Genomic DNA, 16,185 nt, shown 5'->3' on the forward strand with positions numbered 1-16,185 from the left:
TTTAAGGCAACTTTCACACTCGTGTTTGGTGCACGGATCCGGATCCGTTCAGATAATACAACCCTCTGCATCCGTTCAGAACGGATCCGTCTTGAACACCAATGAAAGTCAATAGAGGGTGGATCAGTTTTCTATTTGAAAGTAGCCTAACTGACCCAGTTATTTTTGCTATAATCTTGGATTGAACAGCTCCAGCACTGTCCCATACACAGTGCAAGCTGTTGAGTCCCGATATTCATGGAGACCCAGCTCTCTCCGCCCCTGGGCTTTGCTGCTGATTGCTATAGGAAAAACTTTGTAAATCAGTGGTCAGGTATGGAGAGAGCTGGGTCTTCATGATTATTAAGACTCATGGGCTTGTGCTGTATATTAAACTGTCTATGCTTGAGCCGTTCAGTACAAGATTTTAACAAAAATGGCTAGGCCAATTAAAGGAAACAATTTTGCATTTTGATAATGGGATCTGTCCCTAATTTATGTTGCCCTTAGTTAGGGCAGCCAAAAATTGGTTACAGAATCTCTTTAAGGCCTCTTTCACACGACCGTTTTTTTTTTCCGTTTTGCGGGCCGTTTTTTGCAATCCGTATACGGAACCATTCATTTCAATGGTTCCGCAAAAAAAAACGGAATGTACTCCGTATGCATTCCGTTTCCGTATTTCCGTTCCGTTGAAAGATAGAACATGTCCTATATTTGGCCGCAAATCACGTTCCGTGGCTCCATTAAAGTCTATGGGTCCGCAAAAAAACGGAATGCATACGGAAATGCATCCGTATGGCTTCCGTATCCGTTTCGTTTTTCGCGGAACCATCTATTGAAAATGTTATGCCCAGCCCAATTTTTTCTATGAAATTACTGTATACTGTATTTGCCATACGGAAAAACGGAACGGAAAAACGGAACGGAAACAAAAAACGGAACAACGGATCCGTTTAAAACGGACCGCAAAACACTGAAAAAGCCATACTGTCGTGTGAAAGAGGCCTAAGAAGCATAGATGGAAAGTAGAGGAGAGCTAGCCATCACATCATACAACTGAGTAGAATGTAGGACAGAGAAGACAGAAAAGAAGAAGTGTAAATGGGAAACAGCAGCATGGTCATCCCAGGGAGTTCAGCTGGGGTTTAACTGGTCTACTAGGTCATTAAATAGGTTGTCGAGATTTTATTAAGTAATGGGTTATCCTCAGGCTAGACCATCACTAGCTGAAAGGTAGCGGTCAGACATCCCACACTCCTGCCGATAAGCTGTTCGGGTGTAGCCGGAAGTCGGAACTGGAATTACACAGCACTGTTAACCTTGTAGTGGAGGGAACTAGTTACCAAAGTACTGCTCATGCTTAAGTCAATGGAAGCTGCAGTGCAGTGACGATCTCGGTCTACTGAACAGATGACTGTGCTGTGTAGTTCTGGCTCCAACTTCTGGCAGCTGAGACACAGTCAGAAAGCTGACAGTGAGGGATGTGGGGTGAATGCTACAATTTGCTTTCTTCATCATGACATATTAAAAAGCTGTATGCTAGATATCAAATATGTACTTTTTTGCTAAATCTTTTTTAAATTGAAATAGTACAGAAAACAAGAATCCATTACAGAATTTATAAAACATCATTAGAGTGCACATGGCCCAATACAACTACTCAGAGCATACAAATTATCACGATGAGGGTCCATTCACACGTCCATGTGTGTTTTGCGGATCCGTGGATCCGCAAAACACAGACATCGGCGATGTGCGTTCCCGCATTTTGCGGACCGCACATCACCGGCAGTTAATAGAAAATGCCTTTTCTTGTCCACAATTGCCGACAAGAATAGGACATCTTCTATTTTTTCGGGATTGGAATTGCGGACCCGGAAGTGCGGATCCGCAATTCCAGATCCGGGCAGCACATTGTGCTGCTCCATAGAAATGAATGGGTCCGTAATTCCGTTCTGCAAAATGCAGAAGAAAAATTGTGGACGTGTGAATGGACCCAAAGTCTTGTAAGAACATACACAACTTAGAAAATATTTTCCAGGTTCCATATAATCAGCAGATAAAATCAAATGACCTCACTAAATAATAAAGAGGAGAGGAGAGGGGACTGGCTACACAGAAGAGGGGAAAGAAAATCAAAATACCGTACTTGGTTGAGAGGTAGTCTGAGAATCCAGAGGAGCCGGAAAATAGGTTGCTATTTAATGGCTCAGTGATGGTGACAGGTTCTCTTTAAATTCTCACTCCAACATGACTCTGCATCTATTGTGCAGTTTAGTCATTTATCATGCTCTCATACTGCTGCTTTGCACTACATAAAAATCATTGCCAACAGGTGTCATCAATTACACAAAAGGAACAAGACTTTCACTTATGAAGAATGATAATAAATGTAAGCAATGGCTTTACCTTTCAGTCCTGAGCGAATGATGGTTGGTGACAGGTCGTCATAGTTGTTCATCAAGCTAATATCCCCAGATGTAAATCCAACAGTGAGTAGCGGCTTGATATTCTCCACTGGAATAGGATATGCAGCAGGGCCATCTGCAATGATAAATCAATGCAAAGTAAGCAGGAAACTAATAATGCAATCAATAAAATGATGTCAATACAACAGATCATATACTGTGCAGCATGACATACTGCTGAAACATCATTAGAGCAGGTACATAAACTAATAATCCTTTCCCTCAGCTTCTATCACTCACGCTGAGAGCTGGCAATATTCTGCAATACCGCTCTGCAAATGTTCTGTAACAAAAGATGCTAAAAGCAAAGGCAACAATTAAAGGAGACCAACTACACTTCATTTATTGAATAGAAAACAGTATCCCACAAACTGCCATTTGTTTAATAAAAAAATATGAATGAATTGACTACTAAATGGTGAATTCACACATTGCAGCATATAAACCTTTTGTTTTTCTCCAAATTACAATCATTTTGCTGCCATTTTCCCCAAATTGTGACAAAAACTGTGATATGATCACATGATATACGATGTCAGATATACCCCAAGGGTGGATACATATGAATTTTTTCCCCCCAAAACGGTCACGCCATGGTGGTGTTTTTTAAGCAAAATTTTTTTTTTTAATGCAAGCATTTTTTTCAGGCATTTTCCCCACAGGCTTCTCTATGGGAAACAAAAATCTGAAAACACTAAATATATGAATAAAAAGTAAAAATAAAAAAAATGTTTCATGGCATTATTTACACATCAAAAAATGCACCTCAAAAAAGGCAGCACCATAAGGGTAGTGTCACAAAGAAAGGGTTTATTTTTATTTATTTATTTTATTACAAAGGCCATAGTCTGATGCAATTTGGACAAAATCACATAATACTGGGATGTTACACAGTTTCATGGTCATAACTGATTTCATTATTTTTTTCCCAAGTAACTACATTGGAAAAAGTCCACAAATATTTAGTGGCCATCAACCCTCAAAGTAGCCTGATACTTCCAGTTTTGAAGAGGTCACGTATGAGCAATCATTTCAGTACCATCATAGGCAATGTTATAATTGAAAGGTAACAGCTCTATTATAAATCTGGAGGCAAACCATTGACAATTGGTAATAGGGACAGCTCAGCCAACACTCTCCCTTAAAAGGGTACTCTGGTTGTTACAAGATATCCGCACAAGATAGGGGATAACTATTAGATCGGTGTGAGTCCTACTATTGGGGCCCCAACTGTTCACAAGAAAAGGAACCCAGTACCTCTCCAAAATGAACAAAGCGGCAGGTTGAGCATGTGAACTGCAGCTCCATTCATCTCTATGAATTTTTAAAGGGGTTGGATTCTGTACTTGCCTGTTTCCTGAACATCTGCAGAGATGAGTGGAGCGGCAGTGTGCCTGCTCAACCTGCTGTTGGTTTGCTTATTTCAGTGGGCTCCGAAGGGTATGAGATCCATGTTCTCATGATCGGTGGAGATCCCAGTTGTAGGACCCTCACTGATATAAAAGTTACCCCTTTCCAGTGCATAACTAGAATGCCCCTTTAAAACTGACTTTAATGACTGAAAGCCAGCTGTAAGCCGCTGGAATTGCATCTTGAACAATGTGACTTCTCTACATCATGTAAAGAAAACAGAACAAAATCAGAGTACGAAAACAGATTACAAAAGTTTTTGTTTCACATGCACATTTTGTTAGTTAAAATGAAAGTTGCCTCCACAACCCTCCTCTTTTCTTTCTTTTCTCCTTTTTTCATTTCTCTTAACTATAGGACCACCGCTGTATTCTTTATGTCACTGATGTTATTTTGATAAACATTGGTGATACAAGCAGCTGTGTGTTATTTGTGTTGTTTTTATTGACTATTTTTGGGCTATTAGGATTTATGCTCAGTCCTCTGCTGTATGTTTATACTTGAAAAATCTCAAACTTTTTTTCAAATCATAAAACACCAATTTGAATGCAAATTTCTGACCATAATTCCCGTTATATAGTATGACCCTCACACCATAAAAAGATTGTGAACCCTTAGGGCTGTTTCACACGAGCGAGTCCATTGCGGGAATCGCGCTCCGTGTGGGAGTGTGATCCTCCGCTCTGGACTTGCAGGAGCGCACGGTATTATCATGATTTATAATGCTATGTGTCTCTGCATGGCCTTTTTTCCACAGAATCATAGTGACATAAAGCTGTCACTATGATTCTGTAGAAGTAAGGTCCAGCAGAGACACATAGCATTATAAATCATGATAATGCCGTGCGCTCCTGCAAGTCCAGAGCGGAGGATCACACTCACACACGAAGTGTGATTCCCGCAATGGACTCGCTCGTGTGAAACAGCCCTTACTCTAAAGGCTTTGGACACCTTTGACACAGAATTTTTTTTTACATATAGTATTTTAAATTAAAACTAGCTGCACTAAGGTTCTGAAAACTTCATTTATTAACTGAGATCTCCAATGTTGAGTTTTAACTGTGTGAGGTCTGTGTGTCCAGGATGCTACTTCCTTTACTATCTCTCATGTATTAGCACAGCTTCATTCCTGTACAGATTTCTCTTCTACAGCCCATGAGGCATCTCTTTTCCTTGTTTTGACAGACACAGCTGCAGAGGAAAGTGTGATTCCCCGACACCCCTGCAGAGTGTGTGGTGGTGGGCTCTGCCTTCTCTGCAAGAGGAGAGGGGTAAAGCTGACACAGCCAAGAGCAGCTATGTGAAGGAGTTCCACAGACTCCATCTACAGTAGCAAAATAGTAGGAAATCTTTATTGAAGATTTTGAAAGCTGTTTAATTTACTGTGCTAATGTGTCTATATGCTTAAAAGCAATTTATCAACATAATGGACATAAAAGCTTCTTAGAGATTACAAGGTAAAAATAGCATCAAAAACTGAAATAGAAAGACGGTAAAGGGAGAAATGTAACTATTATAATCAGAAATGTAAAATGCAAGTTTATTTTTCAAGCTGTACACTGGCCATCTAAAGTTACTGGATTAGAAAAGAAATCTGTGGTTGAGATGCACAAGTAAAGTAAAGATAAACTAGGATACAGTGTGTTCTCTTTATTTATAGACTGCTGAATAACAACATATTCATCACGGATAAAAAAAAAACGCTAAGAAACAGGCTGTACATATTTGGAAAAAAAGGTCACAACCAGAATAGAATCTCTAAAATACTTCATCTTTCTGAGTGGCATACACCGTCTGCAGATTGCTTATGTGTCTTTACGGCGCTGTGAATGCCCTATCTTTAAAGAGTTTAGACAAAGGAACAAAAGGGCCGTTTTACATGTGCCAATAGTAGATCTGGTCAATTATTGGGAAAGTCTGTGAAGGTTCTCATTTATCCAGGTCCTGGTATATCTGTAAAGAATAAATCAAGGCAACTGGACTTACTGTAGATTTCTTGAAAACGTTTCACTCGTTCTTCCAACAAGCTTTCTCAATTCTGATTGACTGTACAAGAATTCTTTGGAAATAAATATGTAACTGAATCGGACACCTTTTTCTGGGAGGTCATTATCACCTACTGACTCCAATTAGCATAACGGAATCAACACCTTTGACCCCATGCTGGGTATAATTACCAGATGTTGATTCAGCTACATATTTATTCCCAGAGAATTCTTGTACAGTCACTCAGAATTGAGAAAGCTCATTGGAAGAACGAGTGAAACGTTTTCAAGAAATCTACAGTAAGTCCCGTTGCCTTGATTTATTCTTTACAGATAATTATTGGGAAAGGCAATTCACAGGAATGCTTATTTCGAACCAATGGCCTATGTAAATGTACTGCCTATCACCTGACAAACGAGCAAACACTCATTTGCTGTATGATCCAGTTGTTTATGTGACACAAAATATCATTGGCCACACATAACCCTGTGTAAATAAAAACGTCCTGTCAACAGTGAAACTAAATGGGGCTGATCGATCGTAGTAACAGATAACATGCAGATAATGATCATTAATGAACGTTCCTCATTCCTGATTACTGACCACTTTATAAATAAAAATGTTGAAAAATTATTCTGAATGGGCGCAAAATCTCATCATCTCCATCCAGATGTGATGCATGTGATTCTCGATACACCTAATTAGTTATGTGTGTTTCTCATGTACCAGTTGTATGGCAGAATACAGTAGCATAATCTTTTCAATATTGAATTACTTGAATCAATTTTACATATGCTTTCATGATGCTCTCCTGCTGGTACCAACTGTTATAAAGAGTATGATTAGAGTAAAATGACTTCCTGATAGAAATGAACACCCTTTATTTCTTACAGTTCTTTTTGCTTGGAAACTGCAGCTTCCATTTTTACTTCTTAGCAATAATGACTCAATGGATATTTAGTACAGTAGATGTTATTTGCCACCCACTCCTTAAGGTGACTCAGACTTGTCAACAAGTTATTTATGTATATTACGGTCAAGCTAGAATGGTAGATAAATGATGAAACTGTATCCACAGAACACCGTATAATCATACTGAATTTAAAAGGGTATTAAAACAAAAGAAACTTTAGGTAAGGAATATTCAACTTCTAGAAATGTGTATATGTAGGGCTAATTGCAGCTATAGTATTAACTAACACATGCATTACTCCCAGGAAAGATACGTCCAGAAGTTTCTGACTGTTGTATTAAGAAAACCAATTTAAAGGGGAATTCCGATTATAATAAAGTTATCCACTTTCCACAGGATTGGTAAGGGTCCTACTGTTGGGACCACAAAACCATGAGAAGCCCCCCTGATAGGCACAAAGCAGCTTGTCAAAAATGCACGCCATTTATGTCTATAGAACCACTGGCTATCTCCAGCACTCCCATAGAAATGAATAGAGTGGCGGAGCGCATTTCCGATCATTTGAGGGGGGTTCCACAGGGTATGGGGCCTCCACTCATGATCAGTGGGGTCCTTGCGGTAGGACTCCCACCGATCTGACCCTTATCCTATGGATAGGGAATAATGTGTTATAACCGGAATACCCTTTTAAATAATGTATTAACGGTTTTAAGAATTCAGTGAAATTAAATGGTTATTCCCATCCTAGACATTTTTGGCATAACCATACTGTTAAAATATGCTCAGACCAAAAAAAATTCTGTCCAGTGCAAAGGATTCTCATTTAAGACTGGCTTCAACCAGCTTTATTTGTTTGCCCTACAGACAAAGCAACTCATATCAACAGTACAAAGAAAATTCTAAGCCATTTGGCCACTAAACATCATAGCTTCCCTAGCTATCAAGAAGGCCTACTGCCTAGCGTCCTAAACAAAAAACATTTGTCCATACCAGACTCCTACTGACTAGCATCATTTTTTCTTCCCCAGGATGGGAGCCCTTTCTTAAGGGGCCCTCTGACATCCAACAAGTTTCATGAGACAGCCCCAACCCTGGACTGGCCTAATGTAGAACCTTCTTTTCTCTTCCCTCCATGGCAAATCGTCCAATTTTCAGGATTTTAACAAACAAACTATTCTCTGCAACAGAAAAGCCTTAGCTGCACTGATACACCATATATGTGCATGATTCTCTCTATTCACTTCCATGGGTATTAGCTGTTTCTGTGACCTGCATGGCCCCTAGAGATGAGAGAATCGATTCATACAAATTGATTCATCCAAACCTTTTGAGCAGCGAGGGGCTGACCCTAATGCTCCAGAAGCTCCTCCTCCCCTTTAATTGACAGGGCCAGACATTTCCCTGTCAATTTTGTGCATACACCTTTGCTCTGAGTAGTAGCGCAAGCTCAGAGGCTCTGCTGCTGTTACCTGAGCAGCAAAGATGCTGACTGTAACCAGAACTGTAGCAGTGCATGCACACACAGCACCTGCGCTGCTCCAGTAGTAGTTGTGCGACCTCTTGGAACAACAAACAGTGCAGGAGCGAGATTGACAGGGACAGGCAAGTTGTCCAGCTCTCATGATCCAGGGGGAGGGGGGAGCCTCTTCAGCAGTGGGGCCAGTCTCTCCCTGCCCAAGAAGTCTGTTCGATGAAGGAATCAATTAGCTCATCTCTAGTGGCCATCTAGTCTACTACCAGATGTGGCAGACAGAGGTCACCTCACTACACAAAATAGGGGAGGGGGAGATTAAAGGAGAAAGGCAAGGGTCTCATAGGTGGGATCCACATCTATTAGACATTTGTGGCATATCCTCTACATATGCTAAAAATGTCTAAGACGTGAATATCTTTTTAAACGTTCATTAGATAATTTTGTAAATGTTAATTAGATAATTTCCACCATTCTACATACTACTCCTACTCAGCAAGCCATTGACTCCCAACCAGACTTTCATGGAAGCCAATCAGAGTTTCCCCAGAATATTTAAAGGGGTATTCTCATCTTGCTATTTGAGCCTCCCCTGCAGCAGCTCTGCATTTCACTTCCTGGTTTCCTGCTTCTCAGGCTGGGCGGGCTTAGGCAGTTTGAGTGAAGGCCGGCCACGCCTCCTTATGACATCACACTGAGAGCTCAGTCCTTGCGTGCTCGTTCATGAGGAATGTATGACTCATCACTCTGGCAGCCTGCCCTCTATGTGAAGCAGCTTCTGCTGTTCAATCCTCACTCTCAGATCAATGCTAAGTTTTTCTTACACAGTAAAAGGTCACTGTCCTCCCCCACAAGGAAAGGTTTCAGCTCTGCTACATCTGTCTATTCCCCTCTCCCAGCCAGCAATATGGCTTTGTACATATAGTTCTACTGCCCTGCTGTATGTCATAGATTGAAACCTACCCACTTATACTAGTATAGTAAGCTGCTACATCAGCATACACATTAGGGTACTTTCACACTTGCAGCACGCCGGCTCCCACACTGTTTAGCCTGTCGGATCCGTCGTGCGCTATTTCGCCGTGCCCGCCGGACGCCGCTCCGTCCCCATTGACTATAATGGGGACGGGGTCGGAGCTGCGGAGCTGCACGGCAGTGTGCGGTGAAAGGCCGCCGGACTAAAAGTACTGCATGTCCGACTTTTTAGTCCGGCGGCTTTCGCCGTGCAGCGCCGGAGCTCTGACCCCATTATAGTTAATGGGGACGGAGCGTCGTCCGGCGGGCACGGCGAAATAGCGCACGACAGATCAGACAGGATCCGACGTGCCGCAAGTGTGAAAGTACCCTAACTGCAGCCTTTTCACACAGCTGAGCTGTGTATGTCGATGTAGCGCTTTACTTTAGTTATTGGGGTATATTTCTGTTTCTGTCTACTATATACAGCAGGGCAATGTATGTAGCTAGACAGCCACATTGCTGGTGGGGGAGGGGAATAGACCGATGTAGTAGTGCAGTATATCAAGCGGTTCAGGCCTCTTTCACACTTGCGTTGTCCGGATCCGTCGTGTACTCCATTTGCCGGAAGTGCCCGCCGGATCCGTAACACCGCAAGTGACCTGAAAGCATTTGAAGACTGATCCGTCTTCAAAATGCGTTCAGTGTTACTATGGCAGCCAGGACGCTATTAAAGTCCTGGTTGCCATAGTAGTAGTGGGGACCGGGGGAGCAGTATACTTACCGTCCTGTACGGCTCCCGGGGTGCTCCAGAATGACGCCAGAGCGCCCCATGCGCATGGATGACGTGATCCATGCGATCACGTCATCCATGCGCGTGGGGCGTCCTGACATCACTCTGAAGCGCCCCGGGAGCCGCACGGACGGTAAGTATACTGCTCCCCCGCTCCCCACTACACTTTACCATGGCAAACAGGACTTTAGCGTCCTGGCAGCCATGGTAACCATTCAGAAAAAGCTAAACGTCGGATGGGCATTAATTCCGGATCCGGCCTTGCGGCAAGTGTTCAGGATTTTTGACCGGAGCAAAAAGCGCAGCATGCTGCGGTATTTTCTCCGGCCAAAAAACGTTCCGGTCCTGAACTGAACTGAAGACATCCTGATACATCCTGAACGGATTTCTCTCCATTCAGAATGCATGGGGATAATCCTGATCAGGATTCTTCCGGCATAGAGCCCCGACGACGGAACTCTATGCCGGAACAGAACAACACAAGTGTGAAAGAGCCCTCAGTCGCATTGCCTCCGTCAGCCCCCATATGCCTCCAGCAGCCCCCCAGTGCCTCCAGCAGTCCCCAATATGCCTCCATCAGCCACCCCCAGTGCCTCCAATACACTTCTATCAGTCCCCCCAGCACCTCCATCAGCCCCCCAGTGCCTCCAGCAGCCCCTAATATGCCTCCATCATCACCAGTGGTGGACTCCTGAGTTATCATCTGTACATATCACCAGCGGTGGACTCCTGAGTTATCATCTGTACATACATATCACCAGCGGTGGACTATTTACATATCATACATACATGTTACCAGTGGTGGACTATCTACATATCATACATACATGTTATCAGTAGTGGAATACTGACAGATGAGCCATACATATCACATGCACAAATCACCTCTGGTGGGACTACTGATATATCATTCAAACATGTCTTCAGTGTCGGACGAATGACACATCATCTGTATATGTACTACATATGTTAGTTGTCTCACCACTGGCAATATCAGCGGTACATATAACCAGTGCTGGACCCTGGTAAAGAGAACTGTCCAAAGATCTTTACTTATAGCTATAAAGGGGGGGATTTCAACCTTTTGGAATGAGCAGAGCCTGACAGAAGTGTTCTTTTTCTGCCCTAGTTTGGAGAAAACCACAGCGTCTGGTTGGCATCATACTGGGGGCAATTGGCATACAGGAGCATAATGAACAAATGGCTAACCAGCACCAAAAGTGGGCACAATTGACAGCTAGTTGCTGGCCCCATGAAGGAAGTGCCCTAGACAAGTGCAGCCCCCAATATGCCTCCATCAGCCACCCCCAGTGCCTTCAATAGACCTTCAATACCCCCGCCCGCCCCCGCAACAAGCCCCGCCCCCCACCAAGCCCCGTCTGTTGTCCCGGCAGCTCCGATCTTCTCCCTAGCTGATGCGTCGTGAATGTTCTAATGCGCATGCGTGGCAGCCGGCGTGCGCGCTCCCGAGCAACAGACCGGCTGCCTGGGTGAAACAAAGGTCCTCTCTGCGCAGCCGCGGCCCAGAGATGCAGCAGAGGAGCAGGCCGTATCCCTTGGATACAGGATACAACTGTTGCACTACATAAACAGAATAATTAGAACATGGGTGAGTTTTTTTTTATGACATTAAATTTGAAAAATGACGGAGGGCATCAGTTGGATCATATGAGATATGATCTTAAAGATGAGAATACCCCTTTAAGCTTGCCCAAGGATGTCTAGCACAAAGGGAAGGCAAAGCAAGCAATAAAGCTTAGCCAGAACCTAACATTATATAAAGCTGTACTCACTCTTTCACCAAGGTCCTTTGAAACAGGAATATAAGTTCCCTGAAGTGGAAATATTTTAGGGGTTTCCCTATAATAATGAGGTTAGGAATCATTGCCATATGCATTTGCTCTATGTTCTGCTTTTTCAGTAGTGTGAAACAATGGAAAATACTGACTGCCTAGAGATGTAAAAATTAAAGTGCAACTGCAGTTTAATTTTTTATACAGCAAAAGGTATAGCACACCCTACAGTATATGTACATTTGTGTTTTAAAATTTAATCATTTTCCATTTCACCTCATAATAACTCCAACAAATGCATGCCACTTTGCCATTCTGCAGGCATCTTCCCACAGCGTTGTCATGTGTAGGCAGTCTCCTCTGTTATAAACATGAAACGGGAGAGCACTGGGAGGAGCACAGTCCTGAGTGCCTTGGAGCGGAGCTCGGGGAGAAAGTGGAGGGGGGAGGTTTGCTTTAGATGCTGCTTTCTCCTGAATGGTAGCAGCTACAAACATGTAACTGGTCTTGTTTGAAAGCTGACATTCAAGCAACAGAGGAAAAATCACTGTTAAAAATCGAGTCGGGAATAATCGTGGGTAAAACCTGCTTTTACTTTCAGCAATAATCACTGCATCCCGATTTCTATCAGTGATATCTTCCCCTGTACTGAACATATTGCCGTCATTCTGGTATTGTCTGAAAGCTTGAAATGTCAGCTTTCAAACGATACAAAGCAGAACCCATACTAGAGATACCCCTAAAAATAAAATAAAAGTTATTTAATACACTATATATACCCCAAAATGGTTCCTAAAAAACCTACAACCAATCCTGCAAAATAAAATAAAAAACATTAGGAAGAAACAGGACACTGGTACGGTGGCCAATGATGCAGTGGGTCAGGATAGGGGCATATAAGTCTATGGTTTGTTCGTGACGCCAATTGCAGCGTGCGCAGGTACTGTAACAGGGCCCTTTAAGATGTAATAACTTACGTACCAGGTGAGGAATGCCAGAGGGGGATAATGTCTCTGTGTAGTAGGTATTGTGTCAACGGTGTCTCCTACCTTGGTACGGCTGGACTCCTGGCTCACTTGCAATAAAATGAGTGTTGTTAGTAGGAGTAATTGAGAGTTGTAGTCAAAGTAAATGAGATCCAGACTTGAGATATAATCCAACTTGTCTTTACTGAATGGCAGCTTGAATCCATACGAGTTACAGCATAGGTCTTGGGTCCCAGCAGGTATTGGCAATATGTGGCAGGAATCAATATGTATTCTGCTTCTATTCATATGCCTAGAGAATCTGGCAGGTATCTATCTTCTGCTATGTCTTCTGCTTAGTATAGACCTGACTAGCTGAGGAGGTATTTGGCTTCTCCTGGACTCTGGATAAGTACTCACAGTTCTGCTCGCAGGGTACATTTTGTCCTGGAGGTCTGTAGATATGGAGGTGCTGCTTGCTTTGTCAACCAGCTGAGGCTGAAGGCTCAGTCTGGGAAGGGCGATCTTTGGTCTCAGCCGAGGCTGGATCCTAGGTTGGGATCCCTATGTCTGGGAGCTCCTACTAACACAGCCTACCCCAACCAGGGGGACTGGTACACACTAACTTAACTTCCTCTCCTCCCCATGAGGTAGGATGTGGGAACATTACACTCCTCCTCAAAGAGGGGGGAGCTAGAATGGAATGAACTATTCCAGTCTAGCAATACTAAACTGGCTAAGGTCTGCTGAACATATTGCTGCCACCTGCTGGTGCACATGGAAATTACAGCAAATGCATTATACAGGCCTGGAAAATACATATAATGGAAAATGCATTGTTAGATCACACAAGATGACAATATACATATATACCTGACATGAGGTAGCGGGGAGAAAGAGTTTAGTAACATATTCTGGGATGTTACAACTGCTAGAAGACAAAGGGGGAAATATTATTGGTCCTTATGGCTAAAATTAATGACGTCACTAAGGGGTTAAAAATGCAATAGTGTCCCCTGAGTTGTGCGCCAAGAAGATTTACTGCAGACACACATGAAAAATCTACAATAAATTTTTTTGGACATTTTTGGGAGGGTTTTCCCAATTTTAAGGTGACTGTTAAGAGGCTAAAACAATTGCTTACTGATTTCATGTAATTGCAGGGCTTGTCTGTCTCTGGTTAGCTGTATGTAAGAGAATACACACTGCTGTGGGGTAGTGGGGGAAGTTACCTGCATTCTGATTGGTCTTGTCTGTCTCTGGCTAGCTGTATGTGAGAGAATACACACTGCTCTGGGGTAGTGGGGGAGGTTATCTGCATTCTGATTGGTCTTGTCTGTCTCTGGTTAGCTGTATGTGAGGATACGCACTGCTCTGGGGTAGTGGGGGAGGCTATCTGCATTCCGATTGGTCCTGCTAGTTCATGTGAGGTGAGCAAGGGATTATGGGAAGCGAGGGAACTATACAGGATGGCCTCAAAGGACATGGCAAAAATCACCACAAAGTGCAGCTGAGGCCATCTTAAGGAAGATACTGAAATAGAGAAGTCCAGCAATACAGATAGCGAGCTTATACTAGGACAGGGTATCAATATGTATCAAATAGATAGTCCAGCAGGGGTACCCTGTTTATTCATAAAGTAACTAAATTTAATAGGTAATTTCAGAATTTACATATACACAAACAATACAGTACCATGCAAATGATCCATGTAGAGGCCAGAGTATGAATACCTACGATGCCGGTATACACGGCGGGGGGCCGGGGAAGATTATCCCTAGCACTAATTCCCTGAACTGGTCCTCTGCCCAGGGACGTCTCCAAATGGTGGGGGCGCCCTGTCCCCGTACCTAGACTCAAACTCCTAGATATCCCTGGTGAGGTGAGTGGTGGATTGGGACGACATATGTGGTGTCTAACATGGAAAACAGGCACAGAAGAAAGGATAAGTTTAAAAGGTGTCCACTGTATACTGCCCTCGTGGTATGACCAGGAGGTACAGGGCACACCTAGAAGATAAAATACACAAACAAAACACACAATTGGATATAGATATGTTTAAGATAGGTATACATGACCTACAGACCCCGACGCGTTTCGCCCATACGGAAGGTTCATCAGGGGGTTACGTGTAGTAGGCTTGTAAAGATAACGGGACCGTTGCCAATGGTTATGGCCGCCCCGGTTCAGTGATGCGTGTGTGCATATATAACAGGAAAAAACAATCCTTTATGACACTACAGACCCACAATAATAGACCGATTGCCAAATGGCAGTTTACATACGATTATGGCAGCGTGATGAGAGAACTCGGCTGCCAACATGCACACTGAAAAAATAAATAGACAGATAGGACCCAGATTAGTTCAGGTAGGATAACAAACGATAAGTGCCCATAGCGCTAAGTATTGAATATAAATAGATACCTGAGGTAGGCAGTAAAATATTGCACACAAGGTCATTCCTGTGGAGGCTCATAGATAGGAGCATACGTAACTGGCTGAAGTGCAGCACGAAAGGTATGCGTGCCCCAGTTTAATCACCCAGGATGCCGGGCTAACCACCCAGCGGATACCTAAAAAAATATAAATTGTATGTACCTCAACAAACACTCAGGGCTAAACATGCATAACAGATAATCATGAGACATGGTCTGCTACTTACATGGTGTGGTCAGTGGTGTAGAATAATGGGTCTGAGGTGGTGATCCTCAGTTTAGCCCTCCCTTTTAAAATCCCGAATGCCCATACAAAGGTGGATAGCTAATTAATTAAGATGTGGCCAAGGGGGTGGGGCATGCCGGGGGGAGGCATGCTCATGAATAAGATAGTGTAAATAGTCATGACCGGCGGGCGCAGGATGGAGATGCCCCATGCTATCCTGAGTTGTTTGTAATCAGGCGTGCTTAGCCCGTACGCCGGTGTGCGTGTCAGTATGGACCGCATACCGGAAGTGACATACCATCGGACCGGAAATGCGGTGTGTGCGTGTCAGCTTGACACGCACACTCACGCTGATGACTAACATGTAATAATACGCCGGAAACGAGGCCGTCCTGATGTATGGAGACAGTGGGGTAAACATGTCTGAATGGAGATGCCCCATGCTAACCTTCGTTGTTAATAATCGGCCAGCATGTATGCTTGGCCCGCACGCCGGTATGCGTGTCAGCGTGGACCGCATATCGGAAGTGAGGTACATGAAGTCACCATCAGACCGGAAGTGCGGGGTGTGCGTGTCAGCTTGACACGCACACTCCCGCTGATGCCTGCCAGATGATGATGCGCCGGGATCGAAGCTGTCCTGGTATATGGAGACAGTGGGGTAAACCTGTATGATTGGTCAACCAGTGCACCTACATGATTGAGAATAAACCGTGGTCCGGTAAGGCCAGGCCACACAGGTTGCAGGTGATGGGCAGAGATATGGGACATAAATAGAGTGGGGCATGAG

The 16,185-nt window shown here is 43.5% G+C and overlaps 1 protein-coding gene across 1 annotated transcript in view; it reads right to left on the reverse strand.

The window, feature by feature from the left end:
- TULP4 (TUB like protein 4) overlaps positions 1-16,185 on the reverse strand; it is a 400,386-nt gene that overhangs the window by 71,035 nt on the left and 313,166 nt on the right. Inside the window, exon 6 of the mRNA XM_040429356.1 lies at positions 2,389-2,523. Coding sequence (XP_040285290.1) covers positions 2,389-2,523 — 135 coding nt within the window. The remainder of the gene's footprint in view (positions 1-2,388; positions 2,524-16,185) is intronic.

This window comes from Bufo bufo, chromosome 4 (genome assembly GCF_905171765.1).
Source record: "Bufo bufo chromosome 4, aBufBuf1.1, whole genome shotgun sequence".
Taxonomy (NCBI): Eukaryota; Metazoa; Chordata; class Amphibia; order Anura; family Bufonidae; genus Bufo; species Bufo bufo.